General features: G+C 35.2%; 1 protein-coding gene across 1 annotated transcript in view; it reads left to right on the top strand.

Moving 5' to 3' along the window:
* LOC148947926 (uncharacterized) overlaps window positions 1-22,790 on the top strand; it is a 38,657-nt gene extending 15,867 nt beyond the window's left edge. Inside the window, exons 4-5 of the mRNA XM_089095566.1 lie at window positions 7,516-7,751; window positions 21,416-22,790. Coding sequence (XP_088951692.1) covers window positions 7,516-7,751; window positions 21,416-21,695 — 516 coding nt within the window. The 3' untranslated portion in view covers window positions 21,696-22,790. The remainder of the gene's footprint in view (window positions 1-7,515; window positions 7,752-21,415) is intronic.
* The last annotated feature ends 525 nt before the right edge of the window (window positions 22,791-23,315 follow it).

Here is a 23,315-nt window from a genome sequence, read left to right as displayed (position 1 = left end):
TTCTTAGAGTTTTTGTTATTATTTAGGTGGATCGCTACTTACTTAAAGTTCGGTACCAAAACTGTTTCATAATGAGAAAATGGTTGAGGTTGCCAAAAATCGTTCTTTTCGGCCATCTATCATGGGCTAAGCAAAAAGCAGACCGCCCCATAATGGGGTGAGAAGAGGTCATAAGGAAGGATTTAAAGGAAATTGGAACTTCTTGGGAGGGTGTAAGGAGCAAAGCTTTGAATAGTTTGGGGTGGAGGAGGATCGTGTGTAGTTCTGTTTTCCTCAGGTGGCTTTGTGCTGCAGAGATTTGCTAGTAGAAGTAATGCAGTGGTAATGCATGTAGAAGAAAATAGAAAAAAAATATGACTAAAGCTCCTCGCAATTTTGGTTTTTTAAGTGCACGTTTAAGGTTCAATGTAAATTAAAAAGAAAAAAAAGAAATCCACATTATTGTATGAAAAATAACTGATAAGGAAATTTTGAGGTAATGTGAAGTCCTTGAAAGCAGAGCTGGATTTTCCTTTTATGGAACCATTGGCGGTTCTGGCGTCTGTTGCGCCCGGGGCAAAATCTTGATTAGTACCCCCGTTCTCTCCCACAAAATTTTAAGGCCGAATTTTTACAAAATTTTCATTTTTTTACGAAATTATTTTTAATGTATTGATTAATTAATCATTTATTTTTAAATTATTTTCATATTTGTTAATTAAATTATTTAGTTATTACTAATTATTTAATTTAATTGTTATAATTACTATTATTTAATTATTTGCTGATTTATTTTTGAATAACTAATTAACTGTTTAATTTATTAATTATTGTTATTTGTTAACTGTGCCCTCTACTTTATTTTAGTAAAAATGGAATTTAAAAATTTACAAATTTATAATAACCGTTAGATTATTTATTTGAAATTTTGTGCCCCTAAAATTTCTGCTCCCGGGGCACGTGCCTTCTCTGTCCCTCCACTAAAACCGCCTCTATATGGAATATAGAAGACATAATATAGTAAAATCCAATTAAGTAATCCGTAAAATGATACAATTTGATTACAATTAGTTCGCAGTGGAGTGTATGCCTCAGGTTGCTCAAACGTTTTGGGATCGGGGAGATTTGACTGATATGTGTGGCGCAGAGTGTTCTTAGGACTACTTTACTACCTTGATCAGAACCCAAGATATGATCAATGTTGCTATTTCATATCCAACCCGGCTGACTGACCCTATTTTAAACAGTAGGCTATATGATAAGTGTAGTCCAATTCCGCTTTCTAGGGCTATAAGGAGAGGGAGGTTGAGATGGCTAGAGCACGTTTTGTGGACGAAGGATGGCAGATTGCCGAAGATTCACCTTTTAGGCCAACCGTCTAGAGCTAAACAAAAAGCAGGTCGTCCGTGGTTAGGGTGGGAGGATATCATAAAGAAAGATTTAAAGGAAATGGGAACTTCCTGAGAGGGTGTAATGAGGGAGGCTTTGAAGAGATTGGGATGGAGAACGAGTGTGTGTAGCGGTGTTGGCCTCAGGCGGCTTAGTGCTGTGGTGAGTTGTTAGTAGTACTTTTCGTAGTAGTAATGCAAAGGGTGTTGGAGGAAGGGATTAATGTTAACCTTTTCATGTTGGTCCTAGCCGAGTAGATTGGTGCGCTGGATTAACGATCATTTGTCCGATATTACGAGGGTTCGAATCCTAGTGCACCCACTTATTTGGTTTGGGAAGGGGGTCAGTGGCGTGACTCTATAAGCTCAGCCAGAGTCGACCCAGTTCTAAATGGGTACCTAGAGAAATCTGGGGAAGGTAAACAGGAAGTGTGTGTGAAAGCATAGGATGGATGTCCCCCAACCCCCCATTGCACTTCCTGGCTGAAGGGCCGTGAAACGGAGATCTGCACCGCCGGTAGGGACTGTAAAGTCTGGTGCCGTATTCTTCACCTTTTTTTTTATGTTGGTATTTTGACAAAGAAAATTACTGTGTCTCCTTTATTTATGATTAATCAAAAAAACTTTTTGCACAAAATAAGTTTTTCAAAAAAACGCAAAGAACTCCATTAAACCAAAAATGAAAAAAATAGAATCAAATAATCTACCAAGCATACAACTACCACAAATCAGTATCAATAAATAAATGAAACCCAAAGCGAACAGAAATTAAAATAAGTCAAACTCAAAACGAGCAGAAATTAATCTGAACAGAGTTCTAAACCCTATGCTTTCTAAAAATTAGAATATAATTTTTACTTTACTGAAAAAAATTCAAATGAATTTACTGAAAGAATGTGCATTGTCAGTTTAATATACATATACTGATATTTATTTTTTAAAATCTTAATTAATTTTTTATTTCCTAAAGTTATAAAATTTAAAACATTTAAAAGATTTTTTCAGTAAAGCCAATTTTTAGTTGTTGTGCTATTTTTATGATTTTTTTTATGTCTCCGAAATACGAATTCGGCCCTTCGGGGCTTGTGATAGTCATTTTCTGAAATAAATATCTGATCTATTATCTATTTTTAATAGTCGAAAGTGACTGAAGGGCTACTAACCCATCTCTCACGCCCACCATTTCCCCAAAATCATCCAGATAGCCATTTTGTTCAACGTAGTTGATAGTTCTGGAAATTATTTCGTTGAGGATGACAAACCTCCCACACCTCAGGGCAAGGGTTGTAAATTTTAACCTGGGGGCATATAAGGTTTATATAGATACCGTTGTCGTAGAAACTTCAAAAAGGGCTCATTCAAATGGAAATTGAAAGGGCTAGGGCCCTTTTTAAAGGTCGAGAGTGATTGGAGGGTAAATAACCCCCCTCTCACGCCCACCATTTCCCCAAACACATCCAATCAAAATTTTAAGATACCCATTTTGTTCAACGTAGTTGAAAGTTCGGGAAATTATATCTTTGAGGATGACAAACCCCCACATCCCTCAAGGTAAGGGTTGTAAGTTATGCCCAGGGGCCATATAAGGTTTGATATATAACGTTGTCGTAGAAACTTCAAAAAGGGCTCATTCAGTTGGAAATTGAAAGAGCTTGTGCCCTTTTTAATAGTCGAAAGTGATTGGAGGGCAACTAACCCCTCTCACGTCCACCATTTCCCAAAACACATCCAATCAAAATTTTGAGCGATTTTGTTCAACGTAGTTGAAAGTTCTGAAAATTAAGTCTTTGAGAATGACAACCCCCCCCCCCCCCCAGCCCCCAGGCAAAGGTTGTAAGTTATGTCCTGGGGGCATATAAGGGTTTTGTTGAAAGTGTTGCTGTAGGAACTTCAAAAAGGGCTCATTCGATTGGAAATTGAAAGGACTAATGCCCTTTTTAATAGTCAAAAGTGATTGGAGGGCAACTAACCTCCCTCTCACGCCCATCATCTCCCCAAACACATCCAATCAATATTTTGAGATATCCATTTTGTTCAACGTACTTTAAAGGTTATGAAATTGTGTCTTTGAGGATGACAACCCCCAGGGTAAGGGTTGTAAGTTAGGCCCTGGGGGAATATAAGGTTTTTTATTGAAAGTGTTGTTGTAGAAACTTCAAAAAGGGCTCTTTCGTCTGGAAATTGAAAGGGCTAGTGCCGTTTTTAATAGTCGGAAGTGACTGAAGGGCAACTAACCCATCTCACACGCCTGCCATTTCCCCAAAATCATCAATCAAAGTTTTGAGATAGCCAGTTTGTTCGACGTAGTTGATAGTTCCGGAAATTATTTCTTTGAGGATGACAAACCTCCCACACCTCTCAGGGCAAGGGTTGTAAATTATGTCCTGGGGGCATATAAGGTTTCTATAGATACCGTTGTCATAGAAACTTCAAAAAGGGCTAATTCAAATGGAAATTGAAAGGGCTAGTGCCTTTTTTAAAAGTCGAGAGTGATTGGAGGGCAAATAACCCTTCTCTCATCCCCACCATTTCCCCAAATATATCCAATCAAAATTTTGAGATACTCATTTTGTTCAACGTAGTTGAAAGTTCTGGAAATGAGGTCATTAAGGATGACATCTCCCCTCCCCTCCAACCCTAAGGGCTAGGGTTGTAAGTTATGCCCTGGGGCATTTAAGGTTTGTATAGATAGGGTTGTAGTGGAAACTTCAAAAGGGCGTATTCCATTGGAAATTGAAAGGGCTAGTGCTCTTTTTAATAGTAGAAAGTTATTGGAGGGCAACTAACCCCCCCCCCCCGCCCTCTCGCACCCACCATTCCCTCAAACACATTCAATCCAAAATTTTGGGATGACAATTTTTTTCAACGTAGTTGAAAGTTCTGGAAATAAGGTCTTCGAGGATGGTAAACCCCCACAGCCGTCAGGGTAAGGGTTGTAAGCTATACCCTGGGGGGCATATAAGGTTTTTATAGAAAGCGTTGTCGTAGAAACTTCAAAGAGGGCTCATTCGATTGGAAACTGAAAGGGTTAGTGCCCTTTTTAATAGTTGGAAGTGATTGAAGGGCAACTAACCCCCTCTCACGCCCACCATTTCCCAAAATACATCAAATCAAAATTTTGAGATAACCATTTTGTTCCCCCCCCCCAAAACCCTCAAGGCAAGGTTTGTAAGTTATTCCTTGGGGGCATATAACGTTTTCTATAGAAACTGTCGTCGTAGAAACTTCTAAAAGGGCTCATTCAATTGGAAATTGAAAGGGCTAGAGCTCTTTTTGATAGTCGAAAGAGATTAGAGGGTAAATAACCCCCCTCTCATGCCCACCATTTCCCCGAACACATTCAATCAAAATTTTGAAAATTTTGCCAAAAGCCATTGCAGGGCGAATGCCCCCCCCCCAACGCCCATCATTTCCCCAGACACTTTGGATCAACATTTTGATATAGCTATTGTGCTGAACGTAGTTGAAGGGTCTGGAAATTATGTCTTTGAGTATGACAACCCCCCAGAGCCCTCAGGGCTAAGGTTGTAAGTTATGCCCTGGGGGCATATAAAGTTTTTTATAGAAAACGTTATTGTAAAAACTTGAAAAAGGGCTCATTCGATTGGAAATTGAGAGGGCTTTTGAGTAGTCGAAAGTAATCTTAGGGAGAATCACCCCTCCATGCCTATCATTTCCCCAAACATTTACGATCAACATTTTGATAGGGTCATTTTGTTCAATGTTGTTGAAAGGTTTAGAAATTATGTCTTTGAAGATGAAAACCCTCCCCCCTCCATAGCCCCCGGGACAAGGGTGATAAGTTGTGCCCTTGGGGCATTTAAGGTTCTTATAGAGAAAGTTTTGTCGTAGAAGCTTCAAAAAGGGCTAATTTGATTGGAAATTTAGAGGACCAGTGTTTTTTTTATTAGTCAAAAGTGATCAGAGGCCAAATGCCCCCCCCCCCTACACGCCCATTATGTTCCCGAACACTTCCAATCAAATTTGCGATAGCCATTTTGTTGAACATATTTGAAAGTCTGGAAATTATATCTTTGAGGATAGCAAATCCCCCCGGTCCTTAGGCCGAGGTTTGTAAGTTATGTCCTGGGGGCATATAAGGTTTTTATAGAAAGCATGGTCGTATAAGCATGGGTTGGGGCTCATTGGATTGGTAATCAGACGCTCTAATGCTCTTTTTAAGAGTCAAAGTGATCGGAGGGCAGCTACCCTCTCCCCCTACACCCACACACGTCGTGTTGTCCCGTATTGCATCTAATAGTAATTTTGAGATACCCATTCTATTCAAAATAGTCTAAATATCATATAACAAGGCTTTTTGGGGTTGAAACAAACCCCAGAGATTAGGGGCAAGGGTTGTAAGTTATGCCCAGGGGGTATTTAATGTTTTCATGCAAGGGATGGTTGTTTAACTTTAGAAAAAGCTCAGTCTTTTTCCCTGAAAAAGACTATGTCAAGATAAATCGAACAGAAATTAATTACAAAAAACTTTCTCCACAAAATAAATTTTTCAAAAAAAAAGTGAAGAATTCCATTAAACCTAAAATGAACAAAAATAGAATCTAGTAATCTACCAAACATACAACTACCACAAATCAGTATCAATAAGTAAATTAAAGCCAAAGCAAACAGGGAATAAAAATAAATAACAGAGTCAAACTCAAAACGAGCAGAAATTAATATGAGTAGGGTTCTAAACCCCTATGCTTTCTAAACGCCATAATATAATTTGTGCTTTACTGAAAAAAAGTTCTTTTAAATTTTTTCATTTTTATAACTTTAAGAAATCAAAAATTAATTAAGATTTTAAGGAATAAATTTCAGCATGTGTGTATTAAACTGACAATACACATTTTTTTTCTGTAAATTCATTTGAATTTTTTTATTAAAGCACAAATTATATTCTGGCTTTTAGAGAGCATAGGGGTTTAGAACCCTACTCATATTAATTTCTGCTCGTTTTGAGTTTGTCTGTATTATTTATTTTTATTTTCTGTTTGTTTTGGGTTTCATTTATTCATTGATACTGATTTGTGGTAGTTGTATGCCAATTGGAAAATTACGAAACCCTATATGTTGAAGACTGGCAATTTAATTTGAATGAAATCGACCTTCAAATGAAGTTATGTAATTTTTGGTAGTTTCGGGTGCACATTTGAAAGGAAGAAATATCAATGCAAAAATAGAAGAAAGTAACTGCCCGTTCAGACGCATGGGAAAACCGATTGATACGAGGGGAAAAGTGTTCTAACGATAGGTGCAAAATTTTTCCCAAAAAGCATGGATAACATGCACTTGTATGCACCAAGTCTCTAAGCCAAGTGTATTTCTTGCCAAGTATCTTCTTCTTTTATGTTAGTTTTATATGAAGCATTACTTGTGTTGGATGAAAACTGATGGTTGAAACTGATAAGAATCACAAAGTCTCTAACTTTCGCGGGCTTAACAGTTGAAATGTTTTTCACTTTCAAAATTGTTTGCTCATTTTTGCTTGATGACATGAAAAACAGATCGATACCATAGGGAAACTAGAAAAAATTCCTAGCCCCAAAACTGATCGGTACTAAGGGAAAAACTCGTCGGTTTTCCCATGGTACCGATCAGTTTTTGAGTGTTTCCCCATAATTCTGAACGTGCTAAAAGCGTTAATCAATAGCCTTAAAATCAACAGCTTGTTAGTGTTTAGATTTTTACGGACGAAGACTATAAAATTTTTAACGCGGAAACGGTAACAGAAATATGATATTGCTCTAAAAACTTCATAATCTGAAAAACAATCATGGAATCTTTGTTTTCAGGTATGAATAGGTCTTAAATAGATCCTGGGATGAAAAAAAGAATATTTTGAAAAATGTTTATTTTGGTAAATCAATTTGCCAGATAAGCTAAAGCAGGAAATTATTTTAAAACCATGCTTAAATGGGAGCTTGGTTTCTGAAATTATCTAAAATGTCTTATACTTATAACTGTTGATGGGTAGGTTTAAGTTAAATAGATTTTAAATATTTGGAATCAGAAAACGTTTTGGATAAGTTTTTTTTATGTATATACTGTTGTCCAGTTTTTAGTGAGTTTTAGACTTCTGATAACCATTGCTAAGATTCTCCGGTGTTCACCATCCATTACAATGAACACTTTGTTTCTTTAGGGAGATGATGAGTTCTCAGATTGGCCCGAAAATGAAGTCAGCTTAGATCGTATGCACATTGAAACAGAGACATCTAGTGAAGGAGAAGCAGCTCAAGCCATGCAATCAGAGCGTGCCAGGACAAAATTGAAGGAACGAATTCCAGCGCGTGAGATGAGGGCCGGAATTCGGAGGCTTGGGGAGCAACGAGGTCCAGCAGTGTCGATATTCACATCGGCTAATGAAAAGCTTTCAAGGTTTAATATTGTTTTTTATTTAAATTTTTTGCTTGATAATTTAGTCTTATTTTAAATCTTGTCAAAAAAGAGAAGAAAACTTGGCATAAAAAAGTAGTTGCAGTGAGAACGGATAATCTAACAGTATCAAAATCAAGCGTATGCCTCAGTTCCCTAAACTGACAAACTTGGATCAATTAGAATCCAATCCCTCTATTTTCATTATCATTTTTCCGATCAAAATACAAATAGGCATTCTCCTTCTTTGCCATCCATGGAGTGATGGACTTGGTACACTTCTCTCGCTGACTTGAAAGACAAATTTGCAAAATTTCATCTCAATTTGACAAATTGCACATCTGAAGATCAGATCCTAATTTAAAAACTTTGAAAAATAAAGCCAAGTTATGGTTAAAAGTCTGGAATGAATGTGATAGACCGCCTCGTGGAATTGTATCTGACCTTAAGCATAAGACGCGCAGTGAATATAAAAAATATCTTAAGTCAATGCGTTATCGTGATGCGTTATCGTGGTATGGATTTTCCAGTGTCAAAGAGAGAATGGCGAAAAATTATTAATTCTGAGTCGATTAGAAGTGATGTGCCGAGTAGTGATTGTCTTCCTGCATCTGCCTGGCATGGCCAGGACTCGTCTATTTTTTCTAATGTTAATTACCGTGTGCATTCTTTGTATATTCATTCTCTTTCTGCTATTTTTAGTACCCCTCTATCTCAGTGTCTTTGTGTTCCCATTTCTCGTTCATCCGTTGTTGAAGCAATTAATAAACTTAAATCAGATAATGTTGATGATGATGGTATATCTAGATTTCACCTTTTATTAGAGTATAGATAGTATCAGTATAGATTCAGTCATTGACTAGTTAACACAAGAGAATTATATCATACTTTTTTGGATATTTTAACTTGGATACTTGGTAAATTTTCCATTGGCTGTTTTCAGCAATACCTTTTTTTTATCCCCCCCACTGTCATCAGTCGCTGCTAGGCATTCATACACATAAGGTGTGCGGACGTTTTGAGAGAGAGATTTTGCTTTTTTTTTCATTTTTCATTTGCCGAAGCTATGCAAGTGGGAAACCGGGCGTTTTCTCAATTTAAATATTACAATCTGTGGCCTTGCAAAATTACGCAGGTGATAACTGTCAAAGGTGATGGGAGTAATTATGAAGTTTGCTGTTACGGAACTGACGAAATTAAAATAGTAACATCCGAGAATATATGGGCTTACGCGGAGAAATATGAAGAAGCGCTGAGAGATGGCAGAAAAAATGTTCAGAGAGCGATAAGGCTGTGTACGGAGGACTCGGAAGGTTTTGTCGGGGATTTATCTGAGTCAGTTAGCTTGATGCAGTCAGAAATTGTTAACCTTAGTGACGGCATACAGGATGAAATTCGTAAGAGAGTGGAAGAACAGTGCAGTAGATTAGGGAGTTCTCCCGTCACACAGATTAAGTAAGATTTTCTTGATACTGTTACGCAAGCTGTCTATGAGGCGATCGATCTGCAATTCAGGGGTAAATTTGAACTGCTTGAGAAATCACTTGGCGATTTGCGGGCAAGAATTGTCCAAAATTGCGCAAAGCTCCAAAAGCTTGAAACTAAGCTGGATGATATAAACCAGTCTTCTCTTCTGACTAAGGTCATTGTATCTGGGATAGACTCTCCCGCGCGTGATTTGCCTCACTTTGGTGAGAAAGTATTAGCTCGACTTAACAGTGAAATGGGACTCAATCTTTATAAATCCGTTGTCAAGGGTGCAAGGCGTTTGGGAGGTGCCTTGGAAATAAAAACTCCGATTGAACTTACATTTTTTACTGAGGCATCTGCAGTTGAGATCCTGCGCAATCGCAAGAATTTGAAAGTTACCCGAATCTATGTAAATGAGGCTAACCAGGGAAAGGCAAGAAATCTACAAGCTTGCGCGCAATAAGTTTGAATTGGAAAATGTATGGACTTTACGAGGTGTTGTTTATGTCAAGTGCGGTTCGCAAATCATTCCGGGTAAAACGATTTCCGACGTAGTTCAGATTCGCAATGTGTCATATGAACCTGTCGTCTAAACTGAGAAGCTGTGAATTTTTCTTTTCTTTTTTTTGTTTTATGGATCGTTTTCAGCGTTTTCTTGATTCTCGTTTGAAATTAGATGTTATTCTAAATTCAGCAACCGGAAGTGATAAGGATATGTCTTATGTGAATAATCTACCTTAATGTGATTATTCTTCATGCGAGCTTTTATCGGAAAAAACAAAAAGTTGTAATTTTCCGATAAGATCGTTACATATAAATGCCCAGGGGCTACAAAGTGCATTCAATGAACTGTAGCATTTGCTTGCATCTAGTCCTATAGACATTGTTGGAGTTTGCCAAACTTTTTTGTCTGCTAATACACCCCTTACAATGTTAGATCTGCCCGGGATGAAGTGTATTTTGCGTACAAGGTGTCAGAATGCAGGAGGAGGTCAAATGCTGCATATTCGTGATGACTGGTCTTTTAGTATTCTCAGTGATTTGTCTGTATTTGATGATGGGTTATGTGAGACTATTTTTGTTGAAGTTGTACCTTTGGGTTGTGATCTATCTAATTTCTGGTCTGTTTATCGATCTCCGTCGGGTAACCCAAAAATATTTTTTTAAGTTTTTGAACCGCTGTTGAAAAATTTGGAAACGTTGAAAAAACCGGTTATTACTTCGGGTGATTTTAATTTTGATCTTTTGAATCTCGATGTTGGAAACAATAAGGAGTTTTTAACTATGATGTTGTATTCTAATTTTCTTCCAAGTATTTCTCTGCCGACAAGAGTTACAGCTAACACAGCTACATTATTAGATAATATATTTTTTTCTCCTGTTTTATTTGATGCTGAAAAATCGTCAGTAATTTTGTCTGATATGTCAGATCATTTTCCGATGAGTGTTCTTTTAAATTTAAATAATAGTAATAAACAACATCGAGATTCAACAATGGATAATTCAAAAAACCGATATACATGGATTGATTGTAATGTTCTGCGTCAGTTAATTGGTGACCATGATTGGAGTTCGGTTTATGGCTCAGATGACGCAAATGCTGCGTTTTCACATTTTATTGATCAAATGATGCGACTGCGGGATCGGGCTTCTTCAACACGAGTTTCGCATGGAAAGTTTGCGCAGAAATTTGACCCATGGATTACTGAAGGTATTTTGGCATCGTTAAAACATAAAAATAGAAAATTTAAGAATTATTTAAAATTACAGACACCTGAGTCGTTTGAAGATTTCAGAGTTTATAGGAATAGGCTAAATTAAATTATCAGACATGAGAAGAGAAAATAATATAAAGAGAAATTTTTGGAGTATAAATCGGATATGAGAAAAACATGGCAATTGATAAATTAAAAGATACGTCCTCATAGTCGTAAGAATACTAGTGTTAATTGCCTTTTTTTAAATGGAGAAAATGTTACAGAGCCCAATGAAATTTTAATTGCTTTTGGAGATTATTTCAGTAATATTGGTTCTAGACTTGCATTGACTATGAATATGCAACTGAATTCCCCTTCTGTTCCAGTTAATGAGCAACATTCAGAAAATTCGTTTTCTTTTTCTGAGATTAAGCCTCATGAGATTGAAAAAGTTATTCTGAAGCTTAAACGTAGTTTTTCTAAGGACGAATTTGGATTTTCGGCTCAAACCGTAAAGCAAATAGCGTCAAGCATTTCACCTTTGCTGGCACATATTTTTAATCTATCACTTATGCATGGGGTTTTTCCTGAGCTTTTAAAAAAAGCAAATGTTATAGCATTACCTAAAGCTGGGAGTTCAACTGACCCTTCAGATTATAGAGGCATTTCTCTACTTTCGGTTTTCAGCAAAATTTTGGAAAAACTTGCAAATAATCAATTACAAAAATATTTATTTGATAGTAAGATTTTACACACGTCTCAATATGGTTTTATAAAAGGAAAGTCAACTGAACTGACAATTCATGAGCTTTTACTAAATATTAATGATTCACTAGATGATGGTCAACACGCGTTGGCGATTTTTCTTGATGTCGCAAAGGCGTTTGACACCATAAATCATTTGTTGTTTCTTTTTAAACTTAAGGCTTATGGGTTTTCAACACAAGCTGTTAAATTTTTTGCCTCTTACCTTTCTGGGAGACAACTAGATTGTGTTGATAAATCTTGTGATCTCTGTTCTGAAACTTTTCCAATTAACTACAGAATGCCTCAGGGCTCTGTCCTTGGGCCTATTCTATTTCTTCTTTTTATAAATGATTTGCCAGAAGTTTTGCCTCTGTAAAATTATAATGTTTGCTGATGATGTAGTAATTTTTGCTTCTCATCAGGACCTATCAGTTCTTTTCCAGAACCTTGAAAGCATGTTATTAACTGTATCTGATTGGTATTCAAGGAATTTACTAGCTCTTAATGAAAAAAATGCCAGTATATGTTATTTTCGCGAACTGGATCAGTAGTGTCATATACCTTCTCTCTTTTTTTGAATGGTCTTGAATTAAGACCGGTGGATCAGTTCAAATATCTTGGGATTATTTTAGATGAGAATTTGTCGTTTCATAAGTATGTAAAAACACTGTCGTTAAAAGTTTCCCGAAATATTGGCATGCTAACTCGTCTTTATAACTTTTTTACTAAAGCTATTATAAAATCTATTTATCATTATTTCGTGCACCCATATTTTCTCTATTGTATTTCGGTTTGGGCATCTACCTTTCCGTCTGTTTTCAAATCTCTCCAAATACTTCAGAATAAAGCAATGAGGATTCTTTTTAATATTGATTGCAGAACTTCAGTTAGACACCTATATGGGACTTCAGGAATTTTCTCTTTGGACCAACTTCATTTAATTTCTATCTCTAGTATTTGTCATGATTATCCATATAGTAATTTAACTGTAAATTTCTCCGGCATTTTCTCAACTAATTCTCAATTTCATAATTATCCTACTACGCATCGTTCAGACTTTTCGTGCGAAATTCGCCCGACATCGAGAGCGGGATTCAGCATCCGTCACATTGGCCAAAAAATTTGGAACTCAATTCCTGCATCAGTTCGAGAATGCAGCAACAAGCGACATTTTCTAAGATTGGTGAAGAAATATCTTATGACATGCTAAGCATTTTCTTCATTAGGGTTTTCTTTTTCGTTGTTGTAAAATTTAGTTAGAAAATGGCTGTGTATTTTCGTTGGCAATACTTTCAGCGCTAAAGTATGCCACCAGGCATGTGCGCTGTTTTGTGACATTTATTTATGTACGTGTTATAAATAAAAATATTCTACTCTACTCTATACACCTACTTCTCCAGATGTGTATTTGTACTTCTAGTGTACCGGAGAGTTTTTTGTGTGGTACTGTTTCTTTAATTTTAAAGAAGGGAAATTCTCCTTTTATTTGCTCTTCTTACCGACCTGTTACTGTCTCTTACACCTCCAGTAAAGTTCTTGAGCATCTATTACTACCTTTTGTGACTAATATTATGCTCGAGAGAGATAACCAGTTTGGATTTAAGCCCGGAGTAGGTTGTCAACATGCACATCGTATATGTACATTGTCATACTTTGCAAGCTCATCCCAAAGGAGCTTCAATAACTGCGGAGACACCTTTCAGACTAAATGTTTTACAGAGTAATATATCTTCTGTCTTTTGATGCTTCGAGGGTTCTTCTCCAAATTCGTTTAACCAGTCCAAAGAGTGAAAGCTATTATTTCCAAAATTATATTTCGTAATACCGCAATAAAATATTATTTGTCCCTAGGACATAGCTTGTGATCCTTGCCCTGAAGACTGGGGGGGGGGAGTGTTCTGCTCAAAGGTATAATTTCCTGAACTTTAATCTGCGTGGAACAAAATGGCTATCTAAAAATTTTGATTGGATATGTTTGGGGAAATGGTGGGCGTGGAAGGGGTGTTAGTCACTCTCCAATCACTTTCAACTATTAAAAATGGTCCTAGCCCTTTCAATTTCCAATCGAATGAGACTATTTGAATTTTCTACGACAAAACTTTCAATAAAAATCTTATATGCTCCCTAGGCATAACTTACAACCCTTGCCCTGAGTGCTGAGGGGGGGAGTGTCATTCTCAGCGACCTAATTTCCAGAAGTTTCTACTACGTTGAACATAATGGCCCTCTGAAAATTTTGATTGGATGTGTTTGGAGGACTGGTGGGCGTGAGAGGGGGTTAGTTACCCTCCAAACACTTTCGACTATTACAAAGGGCACTAGCCCTCTCAATTTTGAATTGAATGAGCCCCTTTTGAATCTTCTTTGCTCCCTGAAAATTCTTCTAAGGGAAAGATTATATATCTTTGTACTTTAGATCTATCAAAAGCTTTTGATAGTGTATGTCATAGTCAACTTTTTTCTGCTCTTCGTGGTTGCGGTGTCAATCTATCGGTTATTTTACTTCTTCGGTACTTGTACTCTAATTCTTTTCTTCAGCTGAAATCTGCGCCAGCTTCTATTATTAAATTGAAAAGAGGTTTAAGGCAAGGTGGAGTTTTATCTCCGACCCTGTGTAATTTATGTATTTCAGGAGTTCTGGCAAAGATATCGGCTACCTATCTTTCCGGTTTTTCTGATATTTAATACCTGGCCTACGCTGATGATCTGCTTCTTATAAGCCGTACTAAAACTAGTTTATCTATCATGGTTTATTGTGTTTTCCACTTCTTTTTCAGACATAGGCCTTTCTCTTAGTGTAGATAAATGTAAATTTCTTTCTTTTAATAACATTTCTAGTACTTCCCTTCGCTGTAATGGTTTTACTATCCCTCTCGTAGATTCTCTTCGATGGCTCGGTATTTCTATTACTAATAGTCTTCTGAGCTTGCGCCAGCGCACAGTCTCAAATATTAATACGAAAATTAAATTAGGATATGCTAAGATTGTTGCCAATAGAGGTAAATAGAATAAACTTGCGTTGGCCAAGCTCTACTCAACTTTTTGTGACCATTCAATTCTTTTTGCTTCTGGAATTTTTCTCCTTCTTAAGAAAAATGAGTTAAAAAGAATCCGGATTAATTATTTTAGATTTTGTAAATTTTTGTTGTTTCTTCCACCTTGGACCAAAAACAGGGTAATTATTAATAAATTTCTTGTTCCTAATATTATTGAAAAACTGGAATCACTACACAGAAAACTTTCAAATACCACTTGTATCCGTTTTTCTCCGCACCATCACCTTATCAGGTTTTTTCAGTCGTAAGTTATTTTTCTTTTATTTGTTTCTTTTTCTTTGTTTGGTCCACTCCACATTTTTATGTATTGTAAAGAGTGAGTAAAATTCAAATAATGATAATGATAATGACAGCTTGTGTCCATATCTCTGTATATTACTGCTTATTAGAATCTGCAAGTTTTTTTTTTCTCTTCTTCTTTTCCCCCTCCTTTCATGTTATTTCTCTTTTGTTTTAGTTTCTTTTAAATTTTTATGTGTTACTCTGTAACAGGTAATCTTTGATTTCTATATTGATTTGTGTTGCATTTTATGTGTTTTCGCTCGTGATACTCCACGTATTGTACCCTGTACAGTATGGGTTAGAAATAAATAATAATAATTATCTCAATAAGATGTAGAAAAGACAGGGCTGTTGACAAATATCAAATTCAATTTAGATACTCGAAGGGTATAACTAATATTTTCACAGTCTTAAAAGGAGATTAGAAAGGAGAAATAGAATTAGAAATCTGTATAAAAAGTTTAAAAGTTTCGAAAAATTTAAAAAAGTAAGCACTCAGTACAATAATTGAATAGTTTTGCTTTATACCGTTGCCTTTCGATTTGTCATTCTCATCTCCTTTCTTTATGTTAAACCATATGGTTTTAAATATACAGGGAATTATATCAGTATAACCATATGTCAAATGTAATTATGTCATATACCAATATGTCATATATAATTATGTCCTATACCAATATTTCAATCTATTGGATATATCAATATCAGTCTTCTCCGCTTATACTCTTAGTTTTCATAATTTGTTACGTTGAAATAATAATATTTATTTTGTAAATACCTCTGAAAGTATATTGAAAAATAGATCTGTGAAATGTTAAGCCTTAGAAACTGTTAAATGATGTATCGCAATTACAGTGATTACTAGATAGAAAAGTCAAGCTATTTAAAACAAAAAACAATTTTATCTCCAATTGCACAAAAAAGTAAAAAAAAGAAGGTAAAGACAAGGTAAAAATCACGGTATTGGATTTTATAATCCCTACTGATATCTGTTTTACAGCACTTCAGCCAGGAAGTGCAATTGGGGGCTATGGACAAGCTATCCTGGTCCTTCCACACCCTTCCTGTTTACCTTCCTCAGATTTCTCCAGGTACCCTTTAGAGCTGGGTCGACTCTGGTTGAGCTAACGGAGTCACGCCACCAACCCTCGTTCAAACTGAAAAACCATCGGCACCTTTTTCCTCACGGACAAAGGTCTCAAGTCTAGCACGCTAACCACTCGCCTAGGACGGCAATCAAAAAAAGGAAAAGGTTCCTACTATTCACAAAAAATGCAAGTTTAAGACTGAAAATGAAGCTTGGGTTGATCATAAAAACTGTATAAAAAGTTGTAAATTTGTAATTGCATAAAAATTGTTCTTAAATAGTGTTAAAATATGTATTGCTTTCATTTCCCATGTCTTTCACTGCCCCAGGCTTTCATTTAAAAAACAATATTAAGCATTCAGCATTCCTTAAGAATATTTTGGACGATTTATTGAACACTACCTGAAAATGTTTTTCTTTACGAAGTTGAATATTAAACTGGAGGGTTTACAATTTGAAAATAGATGGAATAATTATAGGAAATTTGTGTGGTTGCTGATGGTGTCATAGGGAATTAAGTTAGAAACGCAGCTAAGAATATTAGTGAAAATACTTTATGTTTAATCGAGAGGAGGAGGGGCTTGTACAAGAAGTATTTGAGTGATAGATCATGAAAATAAGAGGAATGTAAAGAAAGTGGAGAAATCATTAAAATATGAGTTAAGGAGGTGTGAAGTGGAGGCCATGGAAAAATTTTTCGAGGATCTGGAAGATGCAGCTAGACAGCATAATTGTAAAATATTGTAGTGACATGTTAATAAATTGAGAAGGTTTAGTAAATCCGGACTTGTCACAGTTAAAGATAGGAACGGGACACAATTATTGATAAGGAAAGAGTTAAAGAGAGAGTAGCATAACATTTTGAGAATGTGCTAAACTGAGATGGAGTGGTAGGAAAAGATATAGCGGAAAATGAAAGTTTGTGATACCTTGGATGTGAAGGAAGATTTGTTTTGTGATGAAGAATTAGCGACAGTGCTAAAAGGATTAAAAAAGAGAATAAGGCTCCAGGTGGTGAGTGTGGTAAATGAGTTTCCTAAATATGGTTGCTCTGAGGTTAGAAATAAACTAATGATGATTATGGATATGATTTTTGAAAAGGGGGAAGCACCTAGCGATTTTAGGAGAACCCTAATTTAATCACTGCTTAAGAAAGGTGATAAGAGTGAGTGTGGTAATTATCGAGGCATTAGCCTGATTTCTCTAGGCAGCATCTTACATGGTATGATGATACTTTTTGAATTAGAGATGCTGTAGATAAGGTTTTAAGAGGTGAATAGTCTGGTTTTAGGAAGGGTAGAAGATGTGCCGACCAAATTTTCACTCTCAGATTAATAATTGAGAAGTGCCTAATTCATCAAACACCTTTGGTCCTCAGTTTCATAAATCATGAATAAGTGTATGATTCAGCTGATAGGAGAGAATTAGCGAAGGTCTGATCCCTATATGGTATACCAGACAAATACATGAAAGTGATTAGTGCTATGTATGAGAATAATTTTCAGCTATTAAAATAATTTTCAGCTATTTCAGCTATTAATAACTTTCAGCTATTAAAAAGGGCACTAGCCCTTTGAATTTCTAATTGAACGAGTCCTTTTTAAAGTTTTTACGACAACGCTTACTATAAAAACCTTATATGCCCCCAGGGCATAACTTACAACCCTTATCCTGAAGACTCTGGGGGGAGTGTCCAGCTCAAAGATATAATTTCCGGACCTTTCAACTGCGTTGAACAAAATGACCAGCTCAGAATTTTGACTGGATGTGTATGGGGAAATGGTGGGCCTGGAAGGGGTGTTATTTGCTTCCCAATTACTTTCGAATATTAAAAAGGGCGCTAGCCATTTCAATTTCCAATCGAATGAGGCTTTTTTGAAGTTTCTACGACAATGCTTTCTATAAAAACGTTATATGCCCCTAGGGCATAAATTACAACCCTTGCTCTGAGGGCTGTGGGGGTGTTGTCATCCTCAAAGGCTCAGTTTCCAGAACTTTCAGCTACGTGAACAAAATGGCTATCTCAAAATTTTGATTTGATGTGTTTGGGGAAAAGGTGGGCGTGAGGGGGGAGTTAGCTGCCCTCCAATCACTTTTGACGATTAAAAAGGGCACTAGCCTTTTGAATTTCCAATCGAATGAGCCTTTTTTGAAGTTTCTACAACAACACTTTCTATAAAGGTTTTTAATGTTCCAGGGCATAACTTACAACCCTTGCCATGAGGGCTTCGGGGGAGTGTCCTCCTCAAAAACATAATTTCTATCTGGAAATCAACTATGCTGAACAAAATGGCTATGTCAAAATTTTGATTGGATGTGTTTGGGGAAAATCGTGGGTGTGGAAGTGGTGCTAGTTGCCTTCCAATCACTTTCGACTATTAAAAAGGGCACTAGCCATTCCGATTTCCAATCGAATGAGCCCTTATCGAAGTTTCTACGACAACTCTTTCGATATGAAGTGCCTTGGGATGGAAAAAAAAACAAAAAATAAATAATACATTGTGCCAACGTCGTTCTTTACTTAGGCAGCGCGACTGCGCTGCCTATGATATTGAATTCTTACTGATCTCAGTTATCATAGCTATTGACTAGACTAAATAAGGCGTAGCAAAAAAAAGAAGAAAAGAAGACTGAACGTATATTTTTCAATTTTGTATACGTAGTTCTATTTTTCTAAGCTTTATAGCTTTTTGATGCACAACACCTAAATTTTCCGAAAAATAGTCTAAAAAACTATTTAAAAAATACTAGGACAAGGAAAAAATTGATAATGTTTTTTTTTCGAACTCAATGTGAGTAGTATCAAGAGAAATAAAAAGAAACCTCCTTTAAACAAACTGGGCTGCACAACGTTGCTTGTCACTTTTCTTCATGACACCTAAATTTTCTGAAAAATAGTCTAAAATTTTTTGTTAAAAACACTAAGACAAGGGAAGAATTGAGAATGTTTTTTTTTCGAATTCATTGTGAGTAGCATCAGGGAAATGAAAAGAAACCTCCTTTAAACAAACTGGGCTGCACAACGTTGCTTGTCACTTTTCTTCATAACACCTAAATTTTCTGAAAAATAGTCTAAAATTTTTTGTTAAAAACACTAAGACAAGTGAAGAATTGAGAATTTTTTTTTTTTCGAATTCATTGTGAGCAGCATCAGGCAAATGAAAAGAAACCTCCTTTAAACAAACTGGGCTGCACAACGTTGCTTGTCACTTTTCTTCATAACACCTAAATTTTCTTAAAAATAGTCTAAAATTTTTTGTTAAAAACACTAAGACAAGTGAAGAATTGAGAATGTTTTTTTTTTCGAATTCATTGTGAGCAGCATCAGGCAAATGAAAAGAAACCTCCTTTAAACAAACTGGGCTGCACAACGTTGCTTGTCACTTTTCTTCATAACACCTAAATTTTCTGAAAAATAGTCTAAAATTTTTTGTTAAAAACACTAAGACAAGGGAAGAATTGAGAATGTTTTTTTTTCGAATTCATTGTGAGCAGCATCAGGCAAATGAAAAGAAACCTCCTTTAAACAAACTGGGCTGCACAACGTTGCTTGTCACTTTTCTTCATGCCAAACACCTAAAGTTTCTGAAAAATTGTCAAAATTTTTTCAAAAATACTAGGACAAGGGAAGAATTGGGAATTTTTTTTCAAATTCATTGTGAGTAGCATCAGGGAAATGAAAAGAAACCTCCTTTAAACAAACTGGGCTGCACAACGTTGCTTGTCACTTTTCTTCATGACACCTAAATTTTTTGAAAAATAGTCTAAAATTTTTTGTTAAAAACACTAAGACAAGGGAAGAATTGAGAATGTTTTTTTTTTCGAATTCATTGTGAGTAGCATCAGGGAAATGAAAAGTAACCTCCTTTAAACAAACTGGGCTGCACAACGTTGCTTGTTACTTTTCTTCATGCCCAACACCTAAAGTTTCTGAAAAATAGTCAAAATTTTTTCAAAAATACTAGGACAAGGGAAGAATTGGGAATTTTTTTTTCGAATTCAATGTGAGTAGCATCAGGGGAAATGAAAAGAAACCTCCTTTAAACAAACTGGGCTGCTCAGCGATGCTTGTCACTTTTCTTCGCTCTTTCATGGGGTTGAAAGAACAAAGGAACGAATTTTATAGCTCAGCACAACCTTATAAAGGCTATGCCGTATTGATATGGCACAATGATTCTTCGATGATTTAATGTAACATAATTCCTTGATTTATTCATTTGATTTAATTGTATTTATTTGTAAAGTTTATTTCAGTTATAAAATTTAACAAATGAAAATATAGAGAGAAAACGGATATAATATGGAAATAAAGCAGAGAAAAAAAAATAACAACAACGTTGTTGAGACTAATTTTTTTTTTGCTTTTTTTATCGTCCACTATTTTGTTCAAATATTATAACCGTTTTCTTTCTATGTTTTCATTTTTTAAATTCTGTGAATGGAAAGGCACCGTGGTCTAAGAAATTATTTCTGATTAAATAATTATGTGCCAATGATTAGATCCAATTGTGCTAAATTAGATGCAATTGTATTGTATTTATTTGTAAAATATATTTCAGTTATAGACTTTAACAAATGAAAATATAGAGAGAATACGGATATAATATAGAAATAAAGCAGAAAAAAAAAACAACATCGTTGTTGAAATTAAATTGTTTTCGTGTTTTTTATCGTCCACTATTTTGTTTAAATATTATAATCGTTTTCGCTCTATATTTTAATTTTTTGTTATTCTGTGAATGGAAAGGCACTGTGGTCTAAGAAATTATTTCTGATTAAATCCTTATGTGCCAATGATTAGATCCAATTGTGTATTATCTATTGTAGGAACAAGAGTTATTTACATTACTTACGATATTTGTTGTTTGATTTTGATTCAAATCTTGTATATTCTTTTTGTCTTATTTATATGTTAAATTTTACCAATATTCCAATTTAAAATATTAATATATTTATATGACATATATAACAATTAACAAATATATCTAATTATATAACATATATCCAGTTTAACAAATGTATTTATATATGTCATATAAATATATTTATCTTATTCATATGTAAAATTGCGCGTATCCAGGGGTTTTGTTTGGGGGTTCGAAATATTCGGATTTTTATTATTTAAAGCATTTTGTTTTGTTCCACTGTTTTTTTTTAAAAATATTATCTGTTTTCTCTTATGTTTATCTTTGTTAAATTTTGTGAGTGGAAAGGCAGTGTGATTCTGTCTCAATATATAAATTATAATAAATAAATTATTTGATAAATTAAATAAGTCAATTATCTTATAAATTGAATTTATAAATTATTTAATTCGCTTATTTGTAGGTTTCTTCAAGACCCTGGACAATGTGAGCTACGGTTACACCCAATGCAGAAGTCAGAGAGAAAACAATTAAGTCAACTCGCTCATCTTTATTCGTTAAACATGCGAAGTGAAGGGGCAAAAGGAATTAAGTGCCCTGTACTCACAAAAACGAATAACACAACAAGAGCTGTAAGAATAGATCTTGAGAAGTATCAGCAAGGTTCCTCTGCTGACGTGAAGCGCCTGAGAAAGACCCCTCCACCCCCACAGCCTCTAACCAAAGGTTTCCTCCAGAATTGAGTTGTAGTAATTTATTTTGTTGACTAACGTAAACACTTTAAGCTTTCCTAATTCTTACTTTGACGTAATTGAAATTCATTGTCTTTTTTTACATTTTTACATACGTTCTAATCCCCTCCCTCTCCAGCTATGCTTAATAAAATTCCTGTTTTGAGTTACAATCCATAAGTATAAACAACAAATTACGACTAGAAACAATAGGAATGTTAACAATGTTATCCTGCTGTAAAATGGTCCTGGTATTTTGTTTTTCTTAAGTCCGAGTTTCATAAGTCAAATTTTGTGAGAAATTTGCTTAACAGCCATTTGGACACGATTTTAGTTCGAGTTTAGTTCCTGTTTTGAGTTACAATCCATAAGTATGAACAACAAATTGCATGAAGAAGCAATAGGGAAATTTTTTCTTAAGACTGGAATTCCAAACTTTAAAAGAATATTTCGACCTTTGGCCAAAGGCCATCCTCAGCACAACAAACGAAAATATAAAAAAGAAACTAACATTAAAATACGAACTTTAAAACTACAAATATTTTTTTTTTAACTTTTAAAATAACCCTAGCATCATAACTTCAACAAAGTTAAAATTAAGTTTTTTTCAATGGTCCTGATTGTTCTGATATTTTTTTTTCATAAGTTTCCTTCGTGTATTGTCTTTAAACGTCATAAGTTTGCATTGTACAACGAGTCAAAGAGTCTGATTGATACGGTTTGATTGCCCGGACACCTCATTTTCGTGCTCTTCTTCTCCCATTTGCTCACTGCATTCAAAAGTGGTAGATCTCTTCTGTAGTAAGTGTAATTCTAAGAAATGGGGATTGAATGCAATTTATACACATTTGAAGTTCGGTAGGAAGAACTTGAATTGTCCACCAAATTAATTAAATTGATAAAAAAGACAGCAACGAAAATTAAAAATTAATATGGTTTTAACCAATTTTGTTTCTAGTGCTTCACCATCTGGTGAAAGGCGATGAATAAATCAAGGACATGAAATATCCAAAGGACAGGAAAGGCCATGGATTCATGAGCCTTAAAGGTTGCTGGTCATGAAAAGTCCCCAAAAATTCAATAGAATTTTATTGAGGCCTTTAATCCAAATTTTTTGGTTGGGGGGGGGGAGGGCTTTTTGACTTGAAAATGTCAAAAGGCCTAATTCAGTACTAATTCCATAGCAATTAACGTTGTTTTTTATCTGTTGTGTACGGGGGGGGGTGATTTCCTGATTTTTTTTTTTGCATAAATTAACTTTGTTTTTTAAATAATCAGGGAAAAGAGGTGAAACGAAGGTAATTCAAAGCTAAAAAAACCCATAAATTACCTGTTAACTTTTTAAACTGAAAGGTGCATTTTTTATCCATGGCTTTTTAGCATGGTATGAATTCAATGGAATTTTATTTACGCCTTTGATCCAAAAAGTATGGGTAACTTATTATACTATATTATAATATATAATACTATACTACTATAATTATATAATGCTTATTATACGGGTAGAGTATGGGAATTGGCGCTAGTGTTAAAAAAAAAAATATCAGTGTCATCTGGTATTTGGTGACACTTGGCATTTTTTCAAGCTTTAGAATCGTTTTTCTGTCAGGAACGGAGTTCGGATACTTATTA

The sequence above is a fragment of the Artemia sp. Qi Xiang Cuo genome, chromosome 10, assembly GCF_049724085.1.
Source record: "Artemia sp. Qi Xiang Cuo chromosome 10, ASM4972408v1, whole genome shotgun sequence".
NCBI classification, from domain to species: Eukaryota; Metazoa; Arthropoda; class Branchiopoda; order Anostraca; family Artemiidae; genus Artemia; species Artemia sp. Qi Xiang Cuo.
Note: the sequence above shows the minus strand (reverse complement) of the source record. Positions and strands in the feature narration are given on the sequence as shown.